Source organism: Ascidiella aspersa, chromosome 3, assembly GCF_963924565.1.
Source record: "Ascidiella aspersa chromosome 3, kaAscAspe10.2, whole genome shotgun sequence".
Lineage (NCBI taxonomy): Eukaryota > Metazoa > Chordata > Ascidiacea > Phlebobranchia > Ascidiidae > Ascidiella > Ascidiella aspersa.
The window spans coordinates 24,079,076-24,090,866 of NC_139449.1; the positions used below are offsets into that span (position 1 = coordinate 24,079,076).

At 39.3% G+C, this 11,791-nt stretch overlaps 1 protein-coding gene across 2 annotated transcripts; it reads left to right on the forward strand.

Annotated features, from left to right (window-relative positions):
- The first annotated feature begins 3,175 nt into the window (after positions 1-3,175).
- On the forward strand, positions 3,176-11,791 carry LOC146161028 (uncharacterized). 2 transcript variants are annotated; one of them, XM_083384547.1, is made up of 12 exons: positions 3,176-3,345; positions 3,565-3,647; positions 4,282-4,477; positions 4,908-5,237; positions 6,474-6,551; positions 6,717-6,840; positions 7,183-7,337; positions 7,577-7,707; positions 7,945-8,099; positions 8,457-8,722; positions 9,042-9,144; positions 9,666-11,791. In XM_083384547.1, the coding sequence occupies exons 1-12, from the start codon at positions 3,312-3,314 to the stop codon at positions 10,174-10,176; spliced, it is 2,166 nt and encodes a 721-aa protein (XP_083240673.1). In that variant the 5' UTR covers positions 3,176-3,311; the 3' UTR covers positions 10,177-11,791. The 2 variants fall into 2 exon arrangements, with proteins under 2 accessions (XP_083240673.1, XP_083240675.1); XM_083384549.1 differs by having other exon boundaries at positions 7,189-7,337.

The following is an 11,791-nucleotide window of genomic DNA, read 5'->3' on the forward strand; positions in this document are numbered from 1 at the left end:
ATTTACATCATAGAACCAACAATGTTACTTGTTTGTCACTAGAGCTACACGTACTAGAGTTCAAGAACCATCCTATGATTTCAAATGCACTAAATCAGCATAACGGAATATCGTACAGTAGTTGATGTATTTGCGTTGGGCTATTGCAAATTAGAATAACGAATCGACTTATTAAAATATGTTATATTATTTTTGAGAAATGATGTGTTTCGAAAATATTCCATAATTAATCTACTACCATGACAATGGCGGAAAAGGAGCTAGGACTGGGGGTCCTGTGGTCGTCGCCCCACCAACCAGGCGTCGCGGATTTGTTTTCGGATCAAGTTCGATCGCGGCGACGTCAATCAGCGCGCGCGTTGTGCCATCGCGTTATAAGCCCAGTGATCAAATCGCAATAAATCCGCGGGCGACAGACGCCATCACTCGGCAAGACACGAAGCGTGCAGCGAAGCAGTTAATACTTGACCGAGCAGTTGCTTAGGAATCGTCTGCTGCATCAGCATCGACAAAATATTAAAAGGGGACAGAGGATCCGATCGCTTGCAGTTCAACGTAGACTGTGTTCAAAGGTTATTTGACGATGCGCCTCGTTGCGTATTGTAGTGATGTCGCGCGCGAGTCCGTAGCAACGGCGAAATCTACCCGACCAGAAGAGGTCGGGCGAGAAAACGACTGCCAGGTGCCAATTATCGTCGCGTTTTGTTCCAGGGGCCTTCCACATGTTTGTCCAAGGTATAAACTTGTTGGCATGTCTCCCCCTGCTGTTTGCTTTGCTCTTCGCCCGGGTCCTTCGATCAACAAACCGATCCTCATTCGCGCGTCTGTGACGTCACAGACTTGCCAACGCTCGCTGGTTGGCCCCTATACGCGCCCGACCAATGCGCAGTTCATGACGAGCTACTGTCAATGAATGTCAAGTACGACAGACCCGAGGTTAAAGGTTACTTTGTCAAGAAATATATTGGCAGACGTCAACGCGAAGCCATCCTATTCTGATGACCCACATCGACCATTTCGCAGTAAGTGTAAAAGTTACTGCCCGTACACACACTGCGTTTAAATATTGCCTGTTCGCGTTTTACTGTCAATTGTCAAGGCGCAGTAAAACGACCATATTTCAAAAGAGTTGACGTGCCAGCGGGGATTAAGCGGAAAGCTATTTACTTGGTAGCTCGAATTCAATTTTGACAAACGTTAGGGGAAAAAATAGTACGAAATAGGAATTTGAGGACCAGCGACTATACATCAGATTTAAAGTTACCTTATTTTGCTGAAACCAGTTTCGCAAATATGTTTAGTAATTAAGCTTTAGAGACAAGTCCGTAGCCTTAGTGAGCTGCAGCATAGAAATGTATACTCTGACATTTGTTGTAAACGCTGCGTATACTTTTATAGTGTAGTTGTGGTAGATTGTCTAGTCACGACGTCTTGAGGTGGCTTCGTCACGTTTTCTTGGTTAAATTCGCTCCTTGTATAAATATTAGGGGAGAAGAAGAATATTTGCACTTGAGAATAACCTTTTCAACAGATTAGTTGATTAGACAGTTTTTCTTATTAAGCGTAACATGTACATGTGTATGGGTTTTGCGGCGTCTATACGGCTGCTGCTAGCGTCACTACACGTAAGTTACCTTTTTTAATAGGGTAATTTTTTTATTGAAATTGCAATGCGATACTTGTAAGATGGAATTCATTTGCTATTTTCGGCATGTCTCGCTTTGTGACTTAGTATGTACTTGGCCTTACAGCTACAAGCGAAATATTTTGTCTGTGCGGTTTTCATCTCAATAGACTTGTTGACGGTGTTGCGGGCAACAAAAGAAAAGTCGGGTCCCATTATCTCTCTATTTCAATTTTTGACCTGCTTTATCGACGCAGGAACCCGAACGTAAAACTTTTCTACTTTGTGAAACTTAAAATACAAGTCTTTAGATTTTAGCAATGTTAAAAGCTTTATGGAGAAAAAAAGTGACAACCTATTGAACCTTGTCTGTGGTATATGAGATCGCTTTCACTTCATTTTCGTTCCCGCTTTGCTGTGCATTGTTTAAGTCTTGTTTGATAAAAATGACTTGAGAGGCGAGTAAACGACAATGACTCCATGATGTATATGTATTATTGTTAAAACTGTTATCATAAATAATTTCTTATCCGATAGAGTCAACTTATTTTGTATGGTTATTCACACGTCCATGGAGCTTGAATTTTTACAGCAATTTGAAAAAGATTTACGGAATGACGTTTGAAGGTCTCAAAATGGGACAAAAGTGAAAGAGTATATATTGCGGTATTTTACTAATTGCTTTAAAGCTAAAAAAAAAAGAAGAAAAAAAAAATAAAATGTTGGGTGAAGGTATCGGAACATGCAGGTTATTGGTTCATTAGTCGCGAAATCAAAGCTGAATTCGAAATAGATTTTTACAAAAACGTTAGGCTGCATTCGGATGGATGTGTGATACATACGTCGACGAATCTATTTCTGTCCGTGAGGCGTTGCCCTGGCATGCTGGTCGAGTAGAAACGTGTACTGTAAGCGTAGCCTCGTAGTGCTGCGCTAGTGCTTATTGCACAACACTTGACAGGGGTCAGAGGCCACAGCGGGTGGTATCAGCAAACCAGCACAGTGCTCGCCGCGCACCGGTTAAATTCGCACCGAACGATAAATATGACGATTGAAAGATGAAAATACATAAGCTCAGCGCCAAACTGCGTTCTATTGTTCCCAGGGAGGCCATAATAAGCTTGTTCTCGCCGTAACCGGATAGCGGGAACACAAGCCCTGAGCTGAAAAGCAATTGTTCGCGGGCGCGGAGTCGCGCGGAATGCCTATAGCTCTCCCCTGCCGACTCAATTAGCTATGCGCCGCACTCCTAATGAAGCGCGATTTACGTAGCGGACCCTGCGGGCGACCAGGGTGTTTACGCCGACAGAATACTTGTTATTTTGAAACCGCGAGGCGATCTTCGCCTTAGGATTGCGCAACATTCGGATTTGCTTTTACTATTTTCAGTTTCCTTGAAAATTGGATAGGCAGAAAATGTTAGGCCGCGCAACCAGGGCGTTTATTCGTGATATTTTGTGGAATCGCTGCGAGTTAGGCATACTTTGCTGTATTGATGACATCCTATTGCGATTATTTTATATACGTATTTTTAAGGTATTTTTTAAACAGATAGGTGTATCATAAGGAAATCAAACAATATGCGCGATCTTATGCGCTAAAACTGTATTGTTTTTGAGTTCCACCAAGTCAAAAAGAATCAATTGGATTAGTTACCACCCCTGCAATAGGAAACAACAAATCAAAAATGACTCTACTGGCCCCAATGCAACTCTACAAAGGTAAGCATTACTTATACTTAAGTTGTGACCACTTAAATACCCAATTGCTATTACAGTATTACTGTTTATAAAACAGAGCCTAGAAAGTTTAAACGGATTTATTGTCTTCTGTGAGTCATAGTTCCTTGGCTATAAGGTTTCCTTAATCGATTTAGTGAACTCCGAATAAAGGCTTCCAAACAGGGCACTTAGGCCTTAAAATGTTGTTTCTATACACAGAGGTACAAACGAAAGATGTTCCGCTAATTCAATGCGAAAACCTTGAAGAAGTACTGAATGAAGTAACTAGCGAGTTGACCCAGGTTGGTTCATCTAAATGAAGTTATGCCTCTACTCACTTTATTCAAACACATATACGAGTGATACGACACTGCTTAAAACCGATAAAAATGATTTGTTTCCTCATACAAGTATTACGAAGTGTTGTAAACAAGTCTCTCGAAATGACACAACTCCAAGTCAAGTCATTTTAAAATAACTTGTCCTGGCCAAGTCATTATTGAAGCAAGTAAATTCCAAGTCAAGTCATTGACATATGAAAAAAATGAAAATAAAAAATTACTTAAGACTAAGTCAAGTCATTTTGCTCAAAAGATTTAGCTCGGCCAAGTCATTTGAAAACATGATTTTGTGTGTTTTTTCAATGCAATTGTGTGTTTTTATACAAGACTTTTGGTTCGGCATATTATAAAATGATTGTTCAAAGCGTTTTAACGAAAACATCAACTGGCATCATATTTGTTATGTAGTAGCATATACACTTTACAAGACAACTAAATAAGAGCAAACAGATGGAGTATCGAGAAAAGATCTCCATATGTCCAGTGAAACAGGCAGACATATAGTCTATGTTTTTATCGAGTGGTTATTAGTTTTAATTTAAACAGGTCATTAGTTAATAACCTTGTTTGTTTTGTAACACAAATGTAACGACAGATCGAGTGGATCGGAGTGGCTAGCTGTCTGCGCATAGACCCGGACAAACTTCACCTTGTTGCTTCATCGAGTGGATGCGACTTGCAACGCCAAAAAACTTTGGGCCTCCAGTGTTGGATCGAGGACGAACCGAAACAGGCCACCTTTGATCAACTGGTTGCTGCACTTCTGCAAGTCCAGGCCACCAGTCTGGCAGGTTAGCAAGTTGTTTTCTTTGAATTGAATTTTTAACATTGAATTTTTTTTAACAAGGCAGAGTATATACGAAACGCGCGATTGAGCCGCGTAAGGGATGTTTACCTTCGTGAAATAAAATATGATGAAGACTAACACGCGGTAAAAATTACTCTGTGGATATTAAATTAAAAGCGGTGAATTTTATTTTATCATAAAATATATCACATTTTGTATTTCGGAATGTTTTGACAAAATATGTTTTCATCTGCATCCCATAACCGATATGGAATAACTATTTTGCTTCAAAATAAAGTCGTTTTTTAAATGTATCTAAGCTTTTGTGATTCATTTTAAATGACAACTAGAGCAATGGCACTTGCCCCATTAGTCCAACAGATGCATAGTTTTTGTTTTTGCACGCAAATATATCGACGTTAATACGTGCGCAGGCGACGTGAAGTCCTACTGTCGGCTGATGACGTTGCGGCGTTCGAGCAACGCGCGAAAGCACCTCTCTCTCCAGACGCAGTACTACGCCATGCAGTTCGGGCCGCAGTCGCGTTATCCACAGCTGCCCAAGTCGGCTTACACCAACGGACAGTGGAAAACGAGCGAGGTCCCCCTACCCCAGTTTCTCTACGGATCCCCGACGGCCGCGTTCTATCCGTCACGCTCGGTTGCGCCCAACACCTTCGATCTGACGTCATCCGTGTCGATTCAGGGATCCAAGCTGAATCTCGTTCACCGGGAGCCCTGGGCAGTCAGGGTCACCAAAAAAGGTAGTGCGTTTTAAGCATGGGGGTAACATTGGCCCTTTTGTATGATTTGTGTTACCATTCGATTGTGAATTAATGCATAAACGCGACTAAGTAATAATATAAAATTGTTAAACTTACCCGTAAGACCGTTACCCATTATATATCAACTGTTGCTTATCATGCATAATATTAACAAAAAAACATGGTATTTGGTTTTTGACAGTTTTTTTTTTTTGACAGTTTAAACCAAAAAACAAGCACTGTTGCAAAAGATAAATTGTTAAATATAATTCACAAAAATATAGAATAAAACATTTCACATTCAAACCCCAGTATAAAACACCTGTAAACTAACAAAGAAAAGACTATAAAATTTATTATTAAATACACAAATTCCTGCAAATCACAATGTGTTTATTGAACAAAAAAACTTCATCCCATTGACCCAGTATAGAATAATTATTGTTTCTTGAGGAAGTTGCCACTCATGAAGAAAAACTGCTTTTTTAAATGTTTAAGAAAATTTATTTTGTCGTTCGAGCTAATAAAAACGGACTACTGGCGAGTAACGCAAATGTGGAACGTGCACAGAAGTTCGCTTAGTTAAACCCACATGGGGCGGTCATCTATTTCGGGCAACACAAGCGAAAAAAATGTTTCCGGGCGTCGTGATAAAACCGGGTCCATGTTGTAGAAATATATACGACATATCTCGGTTACACTGGCTTCGTGGGGTGCCACGACCGCCTCCTCGCCTGCCTGGACCTTTGTCGCACAAAATCCGATACATCATGCGTGGACAACGAAGGTATCCATACCAGCGAGTATTTGGCCCGAGCATCACGGCACGTCTTTGTTCGAGCGTGTCCGGTTACCCCAAGAAGCACCCACAGCAGCCTCCGATAGTCTTGTCTCTTCGAAAAAAACAAACACCTCGATACGGAATCGTGAATATAGGCCGCACGCCTTAGGCGGCTGCGCTACTTCGCGACCTGAAATTAATTTATAATTCGATTAGTTGAACTGGAACTGTATTGTCAAGTATATTTTCGACTGGGGTTTCCCATAGCCTGCATGCACCTTTCGGCACTTTGGAAGTATTAACAATAGTTGCCGTTCCATCGTCTAACACTTTATAAAAAATGAATTATGTTGAAATACTGAACAAAGATATATCCACTCCTGTATTACAAATAGTAAAGCCTACTGACCCATAAAACGTTTAGGCTATACTTTATTTGATTTTTCTGTTTTTAGCAACACGTCCAGCGACTATTTCCGGAAAACCTCTATTGCAGAAAAAGAAAAAGGCTCTTGGGGCACATAAACGATCGGGTAAGACTTAATACACCCTTTCGGATTGTTGGGTCTACATTATAAGAAAATTACATAATCAAGATTTCGATTTCGCCTTATATATACGTTCCTTTACACCCGTTCGAGATCAACCCTCTTCCAAAGATGACAAATTTAACGATTAATCTATTCTTACGTTTACAGGTCAAGTTGACATCTGCACAACCATAAAGACAGCAGTTCCTCTCACCAACAACGTTTTTAGAGATTGTCATCCTGAGGAAATTCAGGAGAAAATCGCCAGCAAGCTCTTCGAGTATCTATTGAAGTATGTATAACTCTATTTATAAATCGTTATAATGATGTATAGGATTGTATGTGTTCTGTTGGAGGTTAAGATTGTGTTGTGGAAACACATGCTAATGATGTAGGATTGCTATTAGGTTTATTTTTTTCGACGGAAACGATTAAATAATGTGCTCTGCATCATTTTCAATGCAAACACACCGCTCAAAGAAATTTCGTGGCTATAGACTTTAAATTTGACAGTTTTTTATCAACGCTTGAAACTACAAAGTTTTGGTTATTTAAATTATATTTTGCTAGTTTAATTTTCTAACTACCGAATGACACCATATTTATCTTTATCTGTTGTGTTTGTTATTTTCAGTGGCAGTGGATCACGTGAAGCACTTTCTGTTGTTTCCACCCTCGAATCAATCGACGGACTTGTGGTGAAAAAACTTCGACGGGGTTCTATTAAATTTGAAACCAGCGTCCACAAAACTACGGCACTAAAAGAGCTTTGGAGTCACTTCGAGTCCGGTAAAACTTCTTCATTTTATGTAACATGTTAAACTCAAAACTTAAACTAAAATACAACATTATAGTAACATTATTTATTATTTACGGAAAATATTGCCTAATGGTATAGGCCGATGCTGTCGACGGAATCTAATCAATAGGCTCGGAATTTTGTAAAGTGTCACAGCAGATGCGAAAAGTATCGCAGTTTTATTCTGATTAGCTGTATTTGATATAAACTTTGTTCTGTGTTGTGTTAGGGCATCTCAACGACATCTTTCAGGAGCAATTAATAAGTGACAACGCCCTGAAAATGTCTGGAGCCTTTGCCATTTCGTTGGAAACCCGTATAGACCAAAACGAAGTGGATTCCTGCTTTCGGCATTTACAGGTAAAAGTAAAGTGAATTTACAACCTCCTTGTAACCGTAATAATTTCAGTGTGACTTCGATTTAAACAACCTTTAACTAGCTAATGATTGTTCAAAATCGTTGTTTGATTTCTGCGCATTATACTGATCGACCGAGTTATGTTTTTTAAATGTATATATATTGAAATAACTAAGCAAAGTGATTTATTCTGTATGGTAGATAAGATTTAGTACTAATAGCTCTATTTGATTTACCAGGGACCTGGTAACCGAGGAAAAGCCTTTGCTGCCAACTCTACCCGGCGCTCGAACATAGGTGCAAGCCGTAGCACGTCGCCCCCCAGGTTAAAGCTTGCCTACAAGCTCACGCCGCGATTTTCATCCGGAATGCAGAAGCACACACTTCAGTCGAGGTAAAATACCTTCCCACAATAAATAACATAAGATACCTTAATTATAACGGCAAATCTATTCGTATCTTCTGAAAATAAATTCAGACCACTGTAAGTGTATGAGCCTTCAGTAAAAGCAAATGAGATGAAGATCTTGAGTAGACTAAACCACATCACTATTTTGAACTGTTCGTTATTGAAATGCTTGTTAAAGAAGGTACTTATCATCCAAAGTTACATTTTATAGGCTACATTTATAAAATAATACCCTTGTTTTATGCTTTTATCGAAGTTTGATTTACTTTTTCTCGGTTGCTAAATCAACCTAAAACGTCGTTTAAAAAAACATTACCCTTTTTGATACCTTCACCTTTTTAGGGTATCGTCTGTGCCAGCAAGTCGCTCGGTTACTGTTGAATTGGCGCCGAGCGTCAGGACGGTACGACCTGAACCCCGAGGTCCGATGGGTAAGGGCGACAAAGGTCGCAGCTCAATCAAGGCCGATAGCATTCCCGGGGTGGTGTTTGACGAGCACAGTCCCCTAAACGAGTCGGAAGCACATGTGAACGAAAATGTTCAGGGAACCTCACCTAAAGACCCGGAAAGTCAATCGGCACCACCGCCGACCCCGGACATACCCGAAGGTAAGAGTAGCCTCCATCAAGTTCTCCATTTGTCCAATAACTTTTGGTAATTTAACTATTCAAAGGAGAAACCAACATGTTTTTATCAAGGATTTATTTACACTTTTAAGTCTAACATAAGGCAGCTGACACAAAGTTCAAACTTCAAACAATTTAAAATTATTTTTTGTAACTAAAGTTTTGATTTAAATTTTGAGAACATTGTGCGGAAAACGTTTCGGCCATATTTATGTTTATTTTATTCTTATCGTACTTTCAAACTCACACTTTCTCCTCTTGACATTGTTATGTTAATTTAATTTACAATCGGATTCTTCAGGTGTTGAAAATCCTGGAACGCCGACGAAAAGCGACGATTTCGCGATGAAGGAAGCAATGGATGATCTGGAAAAGAGAACGCTAGAAGCTGAAACTGCCTATAGGTAATCAATAATAATAAAACTACCTTTACAGACCAATAGAGAATTGTCAATCGTCGATAAGAACAGGGTTTTACTGCTGTCTTCATAGTAGTGAAAAATGTGTCTTGTCATTTCAAGATTTACAACAAGCTGAAACAATACACGTCGGACTTTGGTAAACAAAACTATTACGATGTTTGGTTGTGTCGCATGTTTTAAAAAAAATAGTCCTAATAATGTCGTAATCATTCTAAGAAAGCTGCGTGTTATAAAAAATGACTTTCAAAGAAATATCGACATAACAAACAAATTTCGCACTCAAAGAGGGTAAAACACACAGAAACCAAAGTATATCTGTAAAAGTTACGACTTAATTTAAATATATTCGAAGTCGTAAAAACACGTTCGTCGTGTGTGGCCTTTTATGATTATTTCCACCATACGTGACCAAAGCACTGTCCCGCATCATCAGAACGATATTACGTGGATAAACCAATAAGGTGAATTCCTGGAATGTTTACTAAGATGACTTGCTATACCAGAAACTTCGACGAATCGGTGCTTAGACGACTAGTTGACGTGCTCAAGAACTCATCGCAGTTCGGGGTGGACAAGATCCATCACGTGAGCGACCTGCGCAAGTATGCCACCAACCTGAGGCAGCACGACTCCGCCGAGACCGCGCAGCTTGTCGAGGAGTTCGTCAACGTCACGGAATCGCTCGACCGCATCCATCATGACGTCACCTCCAAGATATGGCTGCGCGTTTCCGATTCGGCTTCGGCGTCGGCCAAGTCGCGCGACTCCACCGGCAGCCACAGGCGCTCACCTGTCCGAAATCAAGTCACCCAATCGATCGAGGTCTGGCAGAAGATGCTCGATCCCAAATACGACTTTACCGAGCTTAGAAACACTGAGGAAGAACAGCTGAAGAGGATCCTCACCGAGGAAGAGTTGCAAGAGTTCGGCGGACTTCTGTCGCACGTTCCCGCACTACTGGAAACCGCTAAGACCTGTCACCAGTTGCTTAATCATTACTTACAAGCTCCATGACCTGTGACTGTGGCCTGCTGTTGCTTCGCAACGATAGCTGCGGCGCACACTCAAAACATCACGCGGAGATAACGACCCCTGGAAATGCAAATGAGCCCGAAGCTTGACTTTTTCTTTTGCTGTATGTTGAATACCTTTTAAAATATTTGTGAACGCATTTTATTCGTCGAACTTTGCACAACTGATTGGAAAGATTTTAAACTTACTGAGTGATCAACATTAAACACACTGTAGGCCTACAGTGTTTATCAAAAAATTAACGACTTATTGCACCGTTAAAGACATATGTATATCTGCATATTTTTGTAATTATTGTTTTATTGACATCATTTTGAACTATTTTACAATAACGAATTGAACGTTAGAAATGTAATCAAATACGTTATAAGAACTAATGCACTATCTTGTTATTGCACTATAATTTTATTCAACTGTTTAGCTTGCTTTCATTGATTTAACAATTGTATAAAATGCTACACACAATATATATTTTTACACGCACCATTTTACCAACATTAATTTATTTTACTAGATATTCTTACTTAAGCACGTTTTTCCATTTAAAGACTACTTTTGTCAATCGATAATATGGCATGCTCGCTTGCAACGGGATTTTGTGCCAAAATATTGCGTGTGCACAATTTTTTGCATTTGGTAAACCTCTCTATTGCAAGACTTAAAAGGTTTCTTTAGTTACCTTGTAGACTGTTCGTTAGACCCGAAAGCGGAAGTTTATTGCGTTGACCTTGGTCAAATTGATATTTTAAATGCAAGTTTTATATTACTATAAACGTATTTGGAATCTGAAAATTCATGCATATATTGTAGATTACTCGTTTAACACCAATTTTGTAAAAAAGGGTTTATGTGTATGTAATTTTGCCCATCAGGGAAAACTGTATAAACAGAACGTCTAAAAATTTAAATATATTTGTACACAAAAAACGTACCATACAGAAAACGTTTTCAGTGTTTGCCACAACAATCGCTAAATATTTGTTTGGCAAAAGCCCATACACTGAACCATGTTTTACGATATTAACATTCTGATTGCTATACCTGCTTCATATCACGGGCTCTATGTAGAGTTTTATTTAATCCCTTTGTTATCGCCCAGCTAGATGTTCAGCCATAGTTTTATTGCATTTTTGTTTGTTTGCTGAAGAACAGTACATTCTATTTTAACGATTCCGTAGACTTGTGTTGAATGAGTAAACATGTTGTATCAATGAGATTCTAATAACACTGTAATCAGCGAAAGATGATATTGCAAATTGTTTCATCACACCACGACCTACATAACTTTTACCTCCGGGTGACCGGGTGCATTTTTAATTATGCCAATTTTTGGAACGTAAAAGGCATGTGTGCATAATAATTATCTAGTTTACAGTTATTGAAATTAACAAATATCCAGTTATGATTAATAGCCTAACTGTTAGGTTTGTATTCGTAAAATGTTTCGTTCATCTTGTTAAATGTAATGCAGCTTAAAAGATATTTTTATCTAGCTGGTTTAGCCTGTGGATACTGGTTCATATTGTTTACATGTATGTTATCTTGAAGCTACGCTGTTGTACTGTACAAATACAATAACAAGTTACGCTTCATTTGA